The sequence below is a fragment of the Larimichthys crocea genome, chromosome XIII (genome assembly GCF_000972845.2).
Source record: "Larimichthys crocea isolate SSNF chromosome XIII, L_crocea_2.0, whole genome shotgun sequence".
Lineage (NCBI taxonomy): Eukaryota > Metazoa > Chordata > Actinopteri > Sciaenidae > Larimichthys > Larimichthys crocea.
Genome location: NC_040023.1, coordinates 31,604,295 through 31,619,923, shown reverse-complemented (window position 1 = coordinate 31,619,923; position 15,629 = coordinate 31,604,295). Strand labels below are relative to the sequence as shown.

Sequence of the window (15,629 nt, the reverse complement as noted above, 5' to 3'; positions counted from 1 at the left end):
ACTGATAATTCACTCAAATCAAATCAAATGTTCCAGTGTCAGTGTTATAAATAATGACGGACCTATATGCTGTTTAAAGCAGTATATATTTTTTTTTAATGAAGACAGCAGGTATACAAATTCATTTTTTTTCAGAAAGCATTGATGATTTCAAATAAAGATGAAAATACGGTAATCACAACTAATGTTATCAGTCTAAAGCAGTGATCCCAAAGAGCACAATAAAAGAAAAGTAAAAAATCCATGCAGCTAAAACTAGAGATTAATATATTGCTGTCTTCTTCTTGCTTGATCACGCAGTGGTCTTCCCTCTCATTCGCTCTTTACTGATGCTATAAAAAAAAACAAAAAAAAACTTAAATCTTAAAAAATCTAAAAAAAAATTAAAACTTAAATATATTCTCCTTCGGTAAGTATGAATGATGTTGTACTAACATAATGCATTCATAAATACAATGTGGTACATAAAAAAGACTGAACATACCTCTTTTTTTTTGTGGTAGCACTAAAAGAAAAAGAATAAAAAGCAGATTGAAATAGTGAAATGTTATGCACCATATCCAAAACACACAATAGATTTTATTTGGGTATATGCTACACATAAAATGTAATCACTTCAGAAAGTCATGCAGAAACCTGATATTAAATAGCTGAACAATTTGAATATTGTGTAATCAGTGACACACTTACCCATAGGGTTAGAATCACTGCCACAACAATCAAAAAGAGAACTGCAAAAGTAAAACACACACAAAACACGTGACTGTCATGTTAGGTTAAAAAAAAAAAGGCTTAATGTCAATATGTCAGTATCAGATTGATATTCAGTGACACACATACCAACACTAGCAATCAATCCATAACGTGCACGACGACAGGTGGTAATGTCCTCATATGTACCTTAAGAAGAAGAAGAAGAAATAAATTAAATTCTAAATAGTTTTTAAATATATAGTATAAAACAGTAAACCATCTAGGTTATAAACCATAAGACATCTAGGTTATGTATACTATAAGTAAAATACAGACAGGGTTGTGTAGTAACATGTAGTATCGATTCCATAATGTGTATTTAGATTCTGTCTAACATTTTCATGAAACATGTGTCTGGTCTAACATGCATGCCTTCACTTTGTGGCTGATGTGGTGGGAAACTAAAATAAACATCATCCCATATGAATAGAGACAGTCTGCTTGTAGTTTGTACCAGTACTGTTTTTGTAAGGCTGAATATGCAATTATTTGCACTGAAAATGTTTTGAGACATTTTTATGGCTGCAACCATTTTTTCATATAAAGGTGCAATGTTTTCACATTTGCAAGTATTCAGAGTAGATTACATTTTTTGTAATGCAATGGATTATGTTACTAAATTCGAAAATAGCCACCTTAAACAAAGACTTTAACTAATATAATAGAGGGTAAAAATGCCTTTCTTAAATACGTCATTAAATTTTTATGGAGGCATTTAACAAGGAAAGGATGTGTCAAGGAAATTCCTTTTATGGGTGCACCTTACCCTAAAACTTTCCTGGGGGATTTCCTGATGTGTCATGTGTTATTTAGCCCCAATGTCTGGCATTTCTTTTTCTCTTTTCAGCCAAATAAAACTAAGTTAAGCTGGATGTCTAAACTTCTTTTAACAGCAGAGATGCATGTTTAATACAACTTTTGATTTGATTTTTAGCTGTGTGAAATGAAAATAAAAACGTGTATGTAACAATGCAACAATTTCAAGTTTATAAGTTTGAACATTACATTGTTTTTGTACTGTATTCAATTGAATGTAGGTCTAAAAGGATAGATAGATAGATAGATAGATAGATAGATAGATAGATAGATAGATAGATAGATAGATAGATAGATAGATAGATAGATAGATAGATAGATAGATAATACATACAGGCAGCAGAGATGGTCAGTTGCTTAATATCTTCTTCTGCCTCCACTTTCCTAGCTCCCTCTGGGCAGATGATGATGATGTCGGATTGGTTACGGCACACATCTGTCATGTTGTTGGTTGGAGTGAATCCACAGCAGCTTTGAATTGTTGAGTTGGCCTCTCTATCGTACGCGAGACTCTCGTCGACAAATACATGTGTCAGATTTGGACATCGGTCCTTGTCCATGCAGACAAAGCACTTAACTGTAGTAAAAAAAAAACATCGATGAGTATCAAATGTGCATTTATATGTGTACATTTGAATTTCAGAGAAACCACCTAAAAAAAAAAATTCAATATGAGATAATGCAGCATCAACAGTTTTACAAAATGACTTACAGTTTTGGTCTGCTGCAAGGCGAGCTCCTATGCAAGATAATATGAGGAAGCGATCAAGTACTTTAAAATATGCAATGCATTATTGGTCAAAACAGTGTTAAGAGTACTTATAAAAAGTAAATTTGAGCTACTATTTCATTCTGTTAAAGCTAAAGAAATAAAATCAGAGAATCACTGTACATAGTTGGGTGACTTTAAACTATATTCACATTTTTTTTGCCACATACCAGCCGGAGAGCCCTCAGAGACAGGAGCACACATGAATAACACCAAACATAGAAGGTACACTGGAAATACAGACAAAAAAAAAGTATATATATTAAAAATAATTATAATAACAGAAATGTGGCAATGATTACTACACATCATAACTGGGATACAGGAATAACATGATGAACTTAATGATAAACTATTTTAGTTTTTTACTTGTGGTAACTTTAACAGAGTCGTTAATACAAAATAATAATTACAAATACAAATATACATTTTAGCATTGAGTTTATAGATGGTGTGACTGCAATCCAAAAAAAATAATGTAGTCCAGTACAATAACACTCAATAATTAAAGTAATTAAGTTTACACATTTCTCACAAAACTAAACAAAAACTAAAAAATTTAAGGCTTTAAGCTGTTGTATTGAATTATAATCTATTATATACATGTAGCTGTGGCCACTGTGTATATTACTTAAATTATACTGCAAGATATGTATGTATTAACATATGTATGTAATATGTTCAAAAAATGAATTAGCAATCATTTAAATTAGTACAAATTAAAATGTTATTACTTTTCCGGTTCTTCCCAGCAGCTCTTTTCTTGCGATGCTCACTGCTCATCCTTTTTCCAGTAACCAGTGGTGGACCTTTAGTTTTATCTCGGGTTCCCCTGGTGTCCATATTGATGTCTATGATGCAGCCATCTCCTACTACCTCCTTGACTGGCTCCTCTTTGCTAACGGTTGTTGTTTTGGCCTCTGATAGTTTGACCACTTCCTCTTCCGGGTTGTTGTCAGGCCTGGATATTTTCGCGCCATGTGGCGGAAAGTTGTTTTTTTGAGCCACAGCCACAGTGGATGGTTTGAAGAACCCCTTCTCGTGAGTCACAGGGTGTGACTCTTCCTTTGGAGCGGCAGCAGGTTCCTCAAAAATCATCGGGGGCAACGAGATCTTCCCGGGCTTTTTAGGATGCTCATAGTCGTCTAGTTCTCCCTTGGGAATTGGTATCACAAAGCTCCCTTTATCGGCTACAGGAAAACTATTTTCACTGTAATTATCACTGAACTTGTGCTCCATGTTGGAGGAATAGCCATCATAGCTGTAATATGAAAAAAAGCAGGCTTTACAGTAGAAGCAAAAGAGCTGCTGGTACTTCCAGCTAAATACATATGAATTAAATCCAAACAAATCATATTTTACCTGCACTCATGGAAACAAATACAATAAGAAGCTAACATGACATTCAAATTACCATTACTCATCCACTATGTTTTGATAAAACGAGAAAGCAACAACATACCCGCTCTCTTGGACGTGCCGGACATGGCCACCTTCAAGTGTTAAACATAAGGCACAATCAGGCACTCGGAAAAATACCCTCACATTACAGCGATAACAGCATTGTAAATACATAAACCTAGCTGCTAATGGAAACAATTGCCTTTGGAACGTTGCAACATACAGGAAAGCTCCATGATTTCACTGTAAGTTTGTTGTTGGCACAATTTGAGCTTTAAAAAAAAGATACAATTATTTATGTCCTCGGGGGACACACATTAAATTCCTGCCAAAGCCGGTTTGCAGTCCTAGAATGAATGGAACACGCAGCAATCGGATTAAGACAGTAAAAAGCTTTCCTGCCTCCAACCTAAAGTAAGTAAACAACTAAACTTATATTAACAAACTTACTTTGTGGCCGAGGATGGAAAAAAAGTTCCGCTGGTTTGGTCATTGTTGCTAAAGATGACTGAATTCAAGACACGATCGCCGGCAAGCTCTTCAAACTGAAATAGTCAAACCCGGAAATGAACATGACAGATATATGAAATGCACTGCCCCCATCTTGTGGATGTAGACAGTAGACAAACCAAGGGAGGAAGTGAAACCTTTTTGTTTGTCAACCTTGTTTGCAAATAGCATAGCAACAGATTACTATGCATGTGTAACAAGCTGGAAGAAAAGGTGAAAGAGAGGCCGAGTTTTGAGTGATCAGATACAATACATATATGTACATAACTTGATTATCTGTTTACATTTTATTGTTTGAACTGTGTCCAAACGGATCAAACTGAAGCTTGACAAACCTCAGCCTTCCTCTGTCTTCTTTTTTTCGTTCAGCACGTACATTTTTTTCTCTTTCTGTCAAGTCACTGCAGTTAATCATAGATTAAATCAGAAGGGGAAGGACGGAAACAGTCATAAAGTGACATAACATAAAGTGAAGCTGAAGTGGTTTCTCTGTATTTCCTGATCTTGTAAATCTTTAGGTTAGTCCATGCCAAGTTCCTATTTTAAAGCAAATAGGTATACTGGTGAGTATTTGTTTAATGTGGCTGTAAGCAATGCTTAAGCAAGCAAAGATTATTTAATACTGAGTATCTGCTGGTATCTAGTACAGTCATATGTGCATATTTATGCCATGCTGAGACATTAGAAACCATCCATTCATCCATTATCTGTAACCGCTTATCCTCATCAAGGTCACGGTGGGGCTTGAGCCTATCCCAGCTGACTTTGGGCGAGCGGTGGGGTACGCCCTGGACAAGTTGCCACCTCATTGCAGGGCACATAGAGGCGAACAACCGTTTACACTCACATTTACACTTAAGGCCAATTGAGTGCATGTCTTTGGACTGTGGGAGGAAGCCGGAGTACCCTAGAGAAAGCCCATGCAGACATGGGGAGAACATGCAAACTCCACGCATAAAGGGCCCCAGCCAAGGTTCGAACCAGGAGCTCTCTTGCTGTGATGCAACAGCACTAACCACTGCACCCTTTAAAAACCAAAGAAATTAAAATATGCTTGTACAGTATGGTATTCAACCAACACATTTCATCCACTACAGCCATGCCAGTGATTCTGAGTCTGCACTAAGGCAACAATACTGCACATTTGCATCCTAAATGTAGCACAAAAGTAGCTGAGGCTGTGATCAAAACGTCTGCATTCATGCCCAGACAGACTCCTTCGTTTCATGTCATTCCTATTCCCCTCCCTTCAATCTTTTTTTTTTAACCAATAAAGTCCTAAAAATTAGACCACATGACCCCTATTCTGGTATCTCTCCTTCTAATTGTCTACAAATCTCTCCACTATCTCACCATTGTATATATCTTATAAGTTATAACTTCTCACCCCTCACAGAAACAATAGACCCCTCACATCGTCCCACTGTGGCATATAGGCTGAAAAAGGTGACCCGTCGCTTGAGTGCAATATTTTTGTTGCTGGTTTATTTAAGAGAGAGAGCGGATATTAATAAAACATGACTGTAAATGTACCAGAGTTAGCCAAAGGCTATTTTTCATCTGTAGTTCCTGACAGGAGTTACAAAGTGACCTTGAAAACAAAATAAAAGATTGACATTGAAAGTTTGCTTCTCAGTACAATTAAGACATCTAATGCACAGATCACACATAAAACTTAACCTCTTGAATTAAAGTAAGGTTTTAGATAGTAGTTAATTGCCCTTATGCATGAATTATTTTAGAGACCATCGCCCTAAATGTCACAAATCGTGTTTTCATGGGAGCTCATGTCTTATTAAGAGGAGTCAAGCTTCCCATGACTCATGGTAGCTCACATCCTGCATGTCACACATACTTCCGACCTCGACTTGACATTTGAACCATGTTTTCAGTCAAACATGTCAAATTTTTTACTGTAATCTGTAACCCTAAACTGAATCTGTTTGGTTTTAGTATTTTTTTTTTCTCATCTGAAACCAATATCTACATGGACAACATTGTTTGTCTAGTATTTCAAACAGTTATAACTCACCATTGCAACTCATCAATATAACTATGTACAGGCTTTTATATAAGATTGTATCATAGGTGCTGCTCTTGTATTTTCACATGGTCATCAATGTGGGAATACCCCTTCCTCCTCATCTCGGCTCCATCAGTGCAGATTCATGCACACAGTCGTATGTCTAATTGTTTTTTTTTTTGCAGTGCACTAGTTTATGGGATGTTTCTAATTCCTAACCTCCAGTCAGGCTGCTACAGCAGGTGTGTCTACTAGTGATGTGTCGTTCGTGAACGAGCCGGATCTAAGAGCCAATTCTTCGGCCGCTCCTACCCAGAAATCATGCAGGTGGGGATGAGACACCATGGGGGACAATCAAACTGGGATCATATCATTGTGTGGACGCTCCAAAAAGGCGTCGAGTGTAGTGGTATGGGTCAGGTACACACAGCAGCGACAGTAGGGATGGTGATGAAAAAAAGTGAAGACATGAGTGAAAACTGAAAAAGTATCTGGCTGCATTTCAGTGATATTGGAGAGTGCAAGTGAGTGCAGAGTTTGTAAAAGGGTCAACAACAAACCTGCACAGACAGAAAAAAAGCATTAAAAAATAAGCATTTTATGAAAAATAGTTTACTGAAACACAAACCATTCATAATTGCTAAATTAGGCTAATATAAGGGCTAGAAAAGCCATTTGAGAGCCGGCTCTTCTAAGGGAGGTGAGCCAAAAGAACAAATCTTTGGAAAGAGCTGAACTTCCCATCACTAGTGTTTATTTTGCTCGGGGCCATGGACCAGTTACAAGAAGGCGCGGAACTGGTATAAAAGAGTCAACTATGTCAACTCATGTTCAGACCTGACACAGCTGCTTCCCCGCTACAGCGAAAAGGTAGGCATGTGAGAAGATTTCTGTGACACAACATACATGTATCCATTTTTCGAAAGGTTGTAGTAGTAGTAGTATTTTGTTTTAAGCCCAGTTCTTTAGCTAGGCTGTAATTCTAGTAAAAAAATCTTTATTTTTGTTAGACATGAGTTTATTGTTAATTATTATTGTCATTTTATTAGTATTGTACTTTTTCCTAACACCCTCAGTCTGTTCTTTGTTAATATTAATTGCTGTAAGGTGACTGGCTGTCGTCTCTAAATACTATGAACTGTGAATTCATTCTCAAGCTGTTGGATGTTGGAATTTCATCCTGACGGTGTGTTTCTTTGTGCTTACATTGGCATCTGCCAACTTTGTTCCAATGAAAACTACTTCCCTTTCTGTTGTGGTATTACCAGTTTGTCTGCTTTTTTTATCTCTCTGTTACATAACAACACCGCTCAAATTGAAATTGGCTGCAGAAAACGTATCTGTTTAGGTCAGTGCATGGGAGCTCTTGCTTGCCACTGAGGTGAGCCTCTTGTTTATTTTTGTTTTTGTAGGTTACTTCATGATTCAGGATATCCTGGTTCAAGACTTTTTGAATCACCGCCCGACACTGTACCTCTGATTTTCTTAGCAATTTGATTCCAATGAAATGAAACAAAATATAATGGTCAGAATATTAAGCTGTAGCACTTTTTTCCCCCTTTTCCTAACACAGAACAACCAGTCTTGCTCAACAGAGTTGACACTCCCTTCTTTCCACTCATTTGAACCTTATTTGAAGCTTTAGTTCTGATAAACAGGTTCAGTCATGCTGAAAAGACAGAAAACAAGACACAATCCAAGATTAGCTCAGTGGTTTGGTGAATCTCATAATGTTTGGATTTAATGAAGTCGATTTAATGATTAAACTAAAAATACTCTTAGTCCTGCACTTAAAAGCAGCAGAATTGAAAGTAAATAAAGGAAAAGTACTCATTAGACAACAGAAAGGCTGCTGACAGTGTGTATTGTAGTATAAGAATATTAAAACATTTCTGTGTATGAAGCATTTTAATGTTGCTTGTCAAAGTAAAGCTTATTATAACTGCTTCTGTTGGGTAATCTAATTAATAACATATGTTTTATTAGTTGCTATATATTTTATATTTAATCCTTTATCATCAAAACAGTAAATACTTAGTTACTTTCCATTAGAAAGATTACACCTCATTTAATTGAGGTTGCTTGCTCTCTAATTAACTCTCTAATCATCTGATGCACACTGCTAACTGGTATTTAGCTTGACATGAGTCACCTGTTTTCCTGTGTAAGCATGTTAATAGTTCCTGCTGGAAACGCTCTTGCATTAGTCACAAATTCCTATAGTTTTATTTATAACTTTGTTAGATCACCATAGGTCACCAAGAAGAAAGTCCCTACAAGCCCTACAAGATTTATGAGTAAAGCACCTGTTCTGGCAAACAGAAACATCACTTATTAGAACGTGACTGACAGAACCGGAGAATTCTGCAGCAGCACCACAAACCACACTGTGGTTAGTTTTAGTCTTAGTGTTTCATTGTTTGATCTGAGCTTATTAAAATGACCTCCCCCTCACTTTCCCGTCATCTTGTGGCTTAGATGGCGTACTCCACTAGCACTCTCGCACAGGGCTGTTTTGGGAAGGTGTACAAGCAGAAATACAATGATACCTGGGCTGCTGTAAAGAAAGTCCCCCAGCACCTCATCCCGAGGAAGGACCTAGAGAGAGAGTGTGAAGTATACAAGTAAGTACAACTTCTGAGAAAGAACCTAATTTTCTAAAATGCTGGGAAGGTAGTTTCCCAAATGACAGTTGTGCAATCATTGTCTTTTTCTTACAACCAAAGAGAACATTTCTGACAAGCAGTATGCATAATTACACATTACGTGCATAGCATATAACTTTAGAGATATCAAGATGCAAATCTCTAAGCAGAAACTCTCATCACCAAAAAAAGAAGAGACAGAAACAAAAGGTAGAAATACTACAATGTGTTTACAGTAAAACAAAACCACAATTGAAACCATTAAAGAAATTACAGAAAGCATTGCATGCTCAAATAAAGATGGTCACATGGAATAATATGGATTTTCTCAGAAGAATAATAAGTGAATATTGGACATATTGCCGTGTATGTTTTTAATGTTCTCCTCCGGATGTATCCTAATAACTTTGGTAGTGACCCTTAAACTTGTTTTGCATGCTAGATAGCATTAGCATCCAAACATGCTCAAATAAGATGGTGAACATGAGTGAGGTATGTCATTATGAGCATGTTAGCATTCAGGTCAAAGCACCTCACACAGCCACTAACATGACCATAGATTCTCAAAAATGGCAATGTACAGTACTAGGTAACAGTATTGCACTTTATGGTAAAACATTTATTTTTAATTCATCATCTGCTTACAAGAAGTTGTAAATGTGTAGTACATACGTTACTAATATAGCATACATTATTGGGGAACAAAACTTTAAACTAAGCCTTTTTTTTTTTTTACCCTGTATGTACTTTAAACACACACACACACACACAAATGTGTTTTTATCCTTCTCCACATGACTTTCTACCACTGATCTGCAGCAAAGCAAATCATCCCAACATAGTGAAGCTTCTGGGCAACATATCTCTCAAAGACGGTAAATGGATTATTCCTCTAGAGTTTATCTTTGGAGAAGACTTGGAGACCACCATCTTCAAATCATCAAAGTCTAAAATACAGGTAACTTTATCATGATTTAAGGTGAAATTAAGGATGCTTAAGGTAATTTTAGATAGTAGTAGAATTAAAAATAGAAAAACAAGAAAAAGCCTGGATAGTCATAACAATATAAGCTATGATGGCAAGGTCACCTGTGTGACTGAATGTTTTGTTGAGGTTAATGACAGACATCTAAAATGTTGTTTTCCGCAACCATAGTCTGCAAATGTAAGCCGATGTGTGGTATGAAAGTATGTGCATGTGTGTACCTGCCTCACTGATTTCATATTATACCTTGCCAACTTAAGACATGCAGTTTGATTCTGGCCTGAAGGGAACAGGTGTGCCATTACATATGAGGAAGTTTGAAATTTCTGTTTCTTCAGTTGACGCCAACCAATAAAGGCACTATCATTGTCGGCATGTGTGAAGGGCTGTACCACCTCCACTCCAAAGATATTGTCCATCAAGACCTCAAGCCTGAAAACATCATGGTGAGTTAAGAAGTGCCCACACTGTCATTGTATTATTACTTTAAATGTCACAGTTCCTCCACATACTGCATAAATACAAGTGAAGAAAAACTATATGCATCAGATATGGGCATACGGGGGCTCTAAAGGCAGATCCAAACTAAAAATACCAAAACATTGTTTTGTAACAAAAACCAAGGCTCTTTGTCTGAATCAATCATAAGGGAGCTTGCTACATTGTGCCTTGAAGATGTGTTTGATTACTGCAGACGAACACTGAACAAAGACTTTTTATTCGAGCCGAGATAGCTCAATGCACTGAGATGAACATACAAGCTAATAAACCAAACACAAGCAACGGAGAAGATTTTTACCACACATATGCAGTAAAACACTGCAAATAGATGTTTCTGGTGATACAGATCTTTTTCTTCATTTGTTTGTATTTTATCCATTTGGATACCTGGATAGTAGGAAGCTATGACAGGAAATGGCTATGACATGACTGCTATAGTGACATATCTAAACTATTAAATAGATTTTCATTAAATTTTGGAACAGATGGAGACTTTTTTAATTCCCTGACCTTCCCTCTGGCATTACCATGAAGTCAATTTCCAGTTTTAAGTGAAATGTCTTGACAATTATTAGATTGATTGCCATGAAAATTGTTCACCTACTCATGTTTATGTTTAACTTTTCTCCAATACTTTGGTTTATGATTAAACACCTGAAAAACTGTGGCATTCCAATAAGCTTCTTTAGTGCTAATTAGCAATGACATTGACATGGTAAAGCCTCACAGAATCTTATAATAGTTTTTCTTATAATCACAACCTTTGTCCTTCAGGTGGAGCATAACACAAATAGAGCAGTCATTATTGACCTGGGACTGGCCAAGTTCTTCCGACACGGTCTCAACTCTGCCGTGGACATGGGAAACGAGGCCTACTCAGCCCCTGAGGTGCTTAGGAGGTGCAGCCAACGGGACCAGCGCTCAGACGTGTGGGCCATGGGTAAGATCATAGCTGAGCTCTGTGCCAGGATTCGGCTCTACACGCCCAGTGTTTGTCCCACCAAGATCAAGGAGACCCTGCAGGATCAACCATACTGTCATGCTGTGTGTAGGATGGTGGAGGCCGATCCTACTCTGAGGGCCTCCATGGGTGGAGTCATGAGAGAGATACGAAAGGCCGCAGGTGCAGGCAATGTTACCAGTACACCCAATCAAATAGGGCACCTTAAGCCACCTACATCGGATGTCAAAAACAGGGATCTCTCTCCAGTGAACAGAGGGGCATCTCCAATGAACAGGGATCCATCGCCAATGAACAGAGGTGCATCTCCAATGAACAGGGATCTATCGCCAATGAATAGAGGTGCATCTCCAATGAAAAGGGATCTATCGCCAATGAACAGAGGTGCATCTCCCATGAACAGAGGACAATCACCCTTTAACAGAGATCCTTCACCACTCAACAAGCCATCACCGCTGAACTGGGAGCGGTCGCCCAGACCAGACACCAAGCTTTTGCATCCTCAAACTGCCCTGCACCATCCTCTTTTGGCTCAGAAGACAGAGGACAAGAACAAAAACCAGGCTCTGGTCCCGACTGGCGGAGCCGCCCTTACGCAAGACTTCATGAAAATGAAGTTGTACGAAGAGGCTGCAAAGGATCTGCCCTGCAACCTACCCACAACAGGGAGGGTGGTGGTGCGGCGCTTTGAAGAAAAAAACGGGGAATGTGAAAAATGGGAGCAAAAGGAAGTGGTGACCCGTGATGGAAAGATTGTCAAGTTTGACAATGTCATGTTTAATAGCAACTAAGAATAAGAGTTTCACAATGTACTATTTGGAACGGCTGCATGTGTTGGTTGAATGGTTAGTCCGGGGTAACCTAACTTATGGTACAGTACGATACTTCTATCTGTCACAGATTAAATGGACTTGTAACATACTTAGAAATGGAGGCTGGTCATTTGAAGCTGTAATGATTAGAATTTGAACCTTTACTTATATATCTACAGACATAGACAACCATCTGTGAATATTTTTCAAGACTGTGAATACAATCACTACCTACCTACTTTCTAAACTTACTAAATTCTCAAATCTTTTGTGTTATTGTAGACATAGATTTTGTTTTATATGTATTACATCTTTTTCATTGCCATTGCTTTAGCTGTTTTAAAAACAACCACTATAGTTGATGGTTATACAGACAACATGTGTCAGTACCATACAACTAACTAATTACGACTAATTATTAATTGCATAATACTGGTTTTACTGCTTTTCATTAGTTCTCATGTTGGTAACTTCTATTGCTTATTGTTTACATTGTTTACATGGTTCCTTTATTGGTCAAAAAAACTCTCCAGCTAATGAAAAGATGGTGATGTTAAATAGCTCAATTACTGGATGATTTTTGTTTAGTTGTTTATGTTAACTTAATATCTCAAACAATCAATTACACTTGGAAAGTTGTAAAAGTTGAAAGCTTAATGGAAAGTTGGGTCCTTTGCCAAGAAAGTGAGTTTTTGGTGATCCGACCAAATCAATAAATCGGCACTATGTGACTATTTGCAATTACTTAACACTTTAGCCCATAACTCCTGAACTGATGTATAGAAGCAAAATATGATTTGGTCAAGATTGGCAAATAAATGTCAAACAAATTGGCAAATTTCATCCATCACCTAATCGGTACACATGGTACCAAATTAACTGTTTAACTGTATAATGACTAGGTAGTGATGGCTCATTTGAAATATTGTATTACCTCTCCTGGGCATGATTTAGGTATTTTAGGTATTTTTTTATTTTAAAAAACTCAATCACATTGTGTGTATGTCATTTGAAATACATCTAAGCATTGTGGAAACAAAAATGTCTCAATTTATTGGACACATGCACACAAAAAACAAAAAGGAAACTTGGGTTTCTCACTGTTACAGTATACAATAGTAGAATCAAGGGCGCAAACACAAAACGAAATGAAAGAACTGAAGAAGTGTTATCACAGTTTAGGGAGGGAGATCCAGTAAAGAGGTTACTTGAAAGGTGTAGGGTGTGAATTGAACTTGACAGATGAGTGGCAGGGAGGGTATTCCTGGAACACAAGGAGATCAAAGTTAGACAAAGTTGTGTGTGGGGTAGCTGGTATTTTAAGCAGTGGAGGTTGATGGGCTGATAAAAATCAGGTGGGGAGGTGATTTGGCAAGCCACAGGGAAATCAGAGGCCACACCCAGCAATGCACACAACAGAGAGAGGACGCGGAGAGGAAAATGATAGGAAGAACACTGAAGAGGACGCAAACAGCCTCCAAATGACATTATCATGGTTAGGTTACCATAAAATAGCATATAAAAAGGTTACAGCTGTCTTTTCAGGGAACTATTTAGATTATTAATTATTTTTCCGATGACTGTCTCTATTGGATTGTCTATAAAATAAAAAAGAAAATCAGAAAACAGTGAAAAAAAAAATGTATCTGTTTCTAAAAACCCAGGGTGATGACTTCATATTTCTTCTTTTGTCTGACTAACAATATAAAACCAGATATTCAACGAATTAAAAAAGCATATGCAGCTAATCTGAGATGCTGGAACCAACAGTTTTGCTTAAAAATTACTTAAAATTCAAGATTGTTGACAGTCAAATAAAAAACTGATTTAATTCGACAAATGGTTTTTATAACTGGGTGTAGAATTGCAGAATTCTTAGTTACACAACACAAAACAAAAGGCATGTTTTTACATTCCACTGACCCTTTTAAAAACAAGAAAAACTTGTTTCACAGATCCATGGTTTGTTTTTGTTGAACTGCATCTGACCCCACCACCATCAAGTACCGTAATCTGCACTGCATACCTTCAAACATCACCACTGCAGACGCCATTTAGCTCTACCCAGTGTGCTCGCTGTGCAAACAGGGTTTTTTTTGTGGGTGTGTGCACGTTTTATGTTTGCATGTTACACTGATGTGTCTTTAAATCATTCCACATGTGACATTGTAAGATCAAGAGTATCAGCTCTTAAGTGTCAAAAGTGTTTTGTAGTACTGTATGTGGATCATGAAGTCTATCTCAGCCACAGAATTGTGAGGAAGTGGCATATGTGGTTTCCTTTGCAAGTCGAGCACTAAACTCCCCTCCAATTGAGTGGGAAATGACAGCCCATTTCCTACAAGACTTTTACAACAGTTGATCCACCTTTTAAGATGGACAGTCATGAAGTTGACAGAGTTTGAAATTTATCGCTTAGTAAGACAGATAAGGTTGAATGGTTGATCAGAAAACAACTCTGAGAGCGTACCATTTTTCAGCATACTGACCTCTCTGTCTTCTTGCCTTTCATATCTCCATGTCTGTCTAGGGCAATACAACAACATCCCAAATTTGTAAAGCCTTTAGGGAGACCAACAATGAATAATGATTACAAGATAATATAAAAGTGTTGAGTGAAACTTTATTTCAAGATTCTGCGACAAGACTATGCTCACAATGACAATACTAATCTCTTGATGGCATAATGCCTTGTTCACCATGCATGCTAATATTTAAAAACTTACAATCTCAGCCTGATGTGAAATATTTGGTCAGATGGTCAAATTTGACCTAAATGTGGAACTCATTAAAAAATAAAGGGTCAATGAAGTTATACAATTAATCCTGACTGACATGCCATCGCTAAAAATAGTAGCAGCATCTCATTCTGCCACCAAATCTGCATCAGAAAGGCTCTGTATAATGTGTATGTGTCAGTGAAGACAGTTTATACTGGGTAGAAGTCAATGCCAATGCTTCCGTCTTAAGAAAACATATTTAGGAGTGTGTGTGATCAAGACTGTGGGTGTGGTTTCAACCAATGTAACTGTCATTGCTGACAACATGAGCAAACATGCAAGCCCTAGATCACCGACTAGGTCCATCTGTAGAGTAACCTATATATAGGGTGACTCATCGTGCATGCTTAATTTTGCATTTCACTGTGTGTACAGCCCTGTAAGAAACATTTAACTACTTTTTCTCTGACTATTACACCAGAGAAAAAGAAAGAGGACAGTTTATATAAGGCACAGCCCAACCTTTGTGAATCAGCATAGGCAAACAATCCACCAGCTGTCATCACATTGTCACATTGATCTACCACACACTTCAAATCAATAAAAAAGCTCAGAGAGAAAGCAAATACAGAAGTCTGTCATGTGAACTAACCAAAACAGTTGAAACTGTGAACTTGAAGAAAATTGCCTGTTCTTGTAAGACCCCATCTCTCAGAGCAGGAAGATGAGAAAA

General features: G+C 37.4%; 2 protein-coding genes across 6 annotated transcripts; one reads left to right on the top strand and one right to left on the bottom strand.

Moving 5' to 3' along the window:
• Nucleotides 1-190: 190 nt before the first annotated feature.
• LOC104930286 (uncharacterized) lies at nt 191-8,846 on the bottom strand. Of its 3 annotated transcripts, XM_019279189.2 has the most exons (12): nt 8,822-8,841; nt 4,585-4,639; nt 4,190-4,284; nt 3,801-3,831; nt 3,073-3,599; nt 2,509-2,568; nt 2,282-2,308; nt 1,904-2,146; nt 841-900; nt 691-731; nt 485-505; nt 191-332 (listed from the first exon to the last, which is right to left on the bottom strand). In XM_019279189.2, exons 3-12 carry the CDS (start codon nt 4,230-4,232, stop codon nt 324-326), a joined length of 1,062 nt encoding a protein of 353 aa, XP_019134734.2. In that variant the 5' UTR covers nt 4,233-4,284; nt 4,585-4,639; nt 8,822-8,841; the 3' UTR covers nt 191-323. The 3 variants fall into 3 exon arrangements, with proteins under 3 accessions (XP_019134734.2, XP_019134736.2, XP_019134735.2); XM_019279191.2 differs by having other exon boundaries at nt 1,904-2,308; nt 8,822-8,846; XM_019279190.2 differs by lacking the exon at nt 2,282-2,308 and having other exon boundaries at nt 8,822-8,842.
• Nucleotides 6,750-13,218, top strand: zmp:0000000881 (serine/threonine-protein kinase Nek8). Of its 3 annotated transcripts, XM_027286893.1 has the most exons (6): nt 6,750-7,142; nt 7,604-7,653; nt 8,751-8,896; nt 9,737-9,875; nt 10,241-10,348; nt 11,178-13,218. In XM_027286893.1, the coding sequence occupies exons 3-6, from the start codon at nt 8,751-8,753 to the stop codon at nt 12,153-12,155; spliced, it is 1,371 nt and encodes a 456-aa protein (XP_027142694.1). In that variant the 5' UTR covers nt 6,750-7,142; nt 7,604-7,653; the 3' UTR covers nt 12,156-13,218. The 3 variants fall into 3 exon arrangements, with proteins under 3 accessions (XP_027142694.1, XP_019134727.2, XP_027142695.1); XM_019279182.2 differs by lacking the exon at nt 7,604-7,653 and having other exon boundaries at nt 6,752-7,142; XM_027286894.1 differs by lacking the exons at nt 6,750-7,142; nt 7,604-7,653 and adding an exon at nt 7,677-8,664.
• The last annotated feature ends 2,411 nt before the right edge of the window (nt 13,219-15,629 follow it).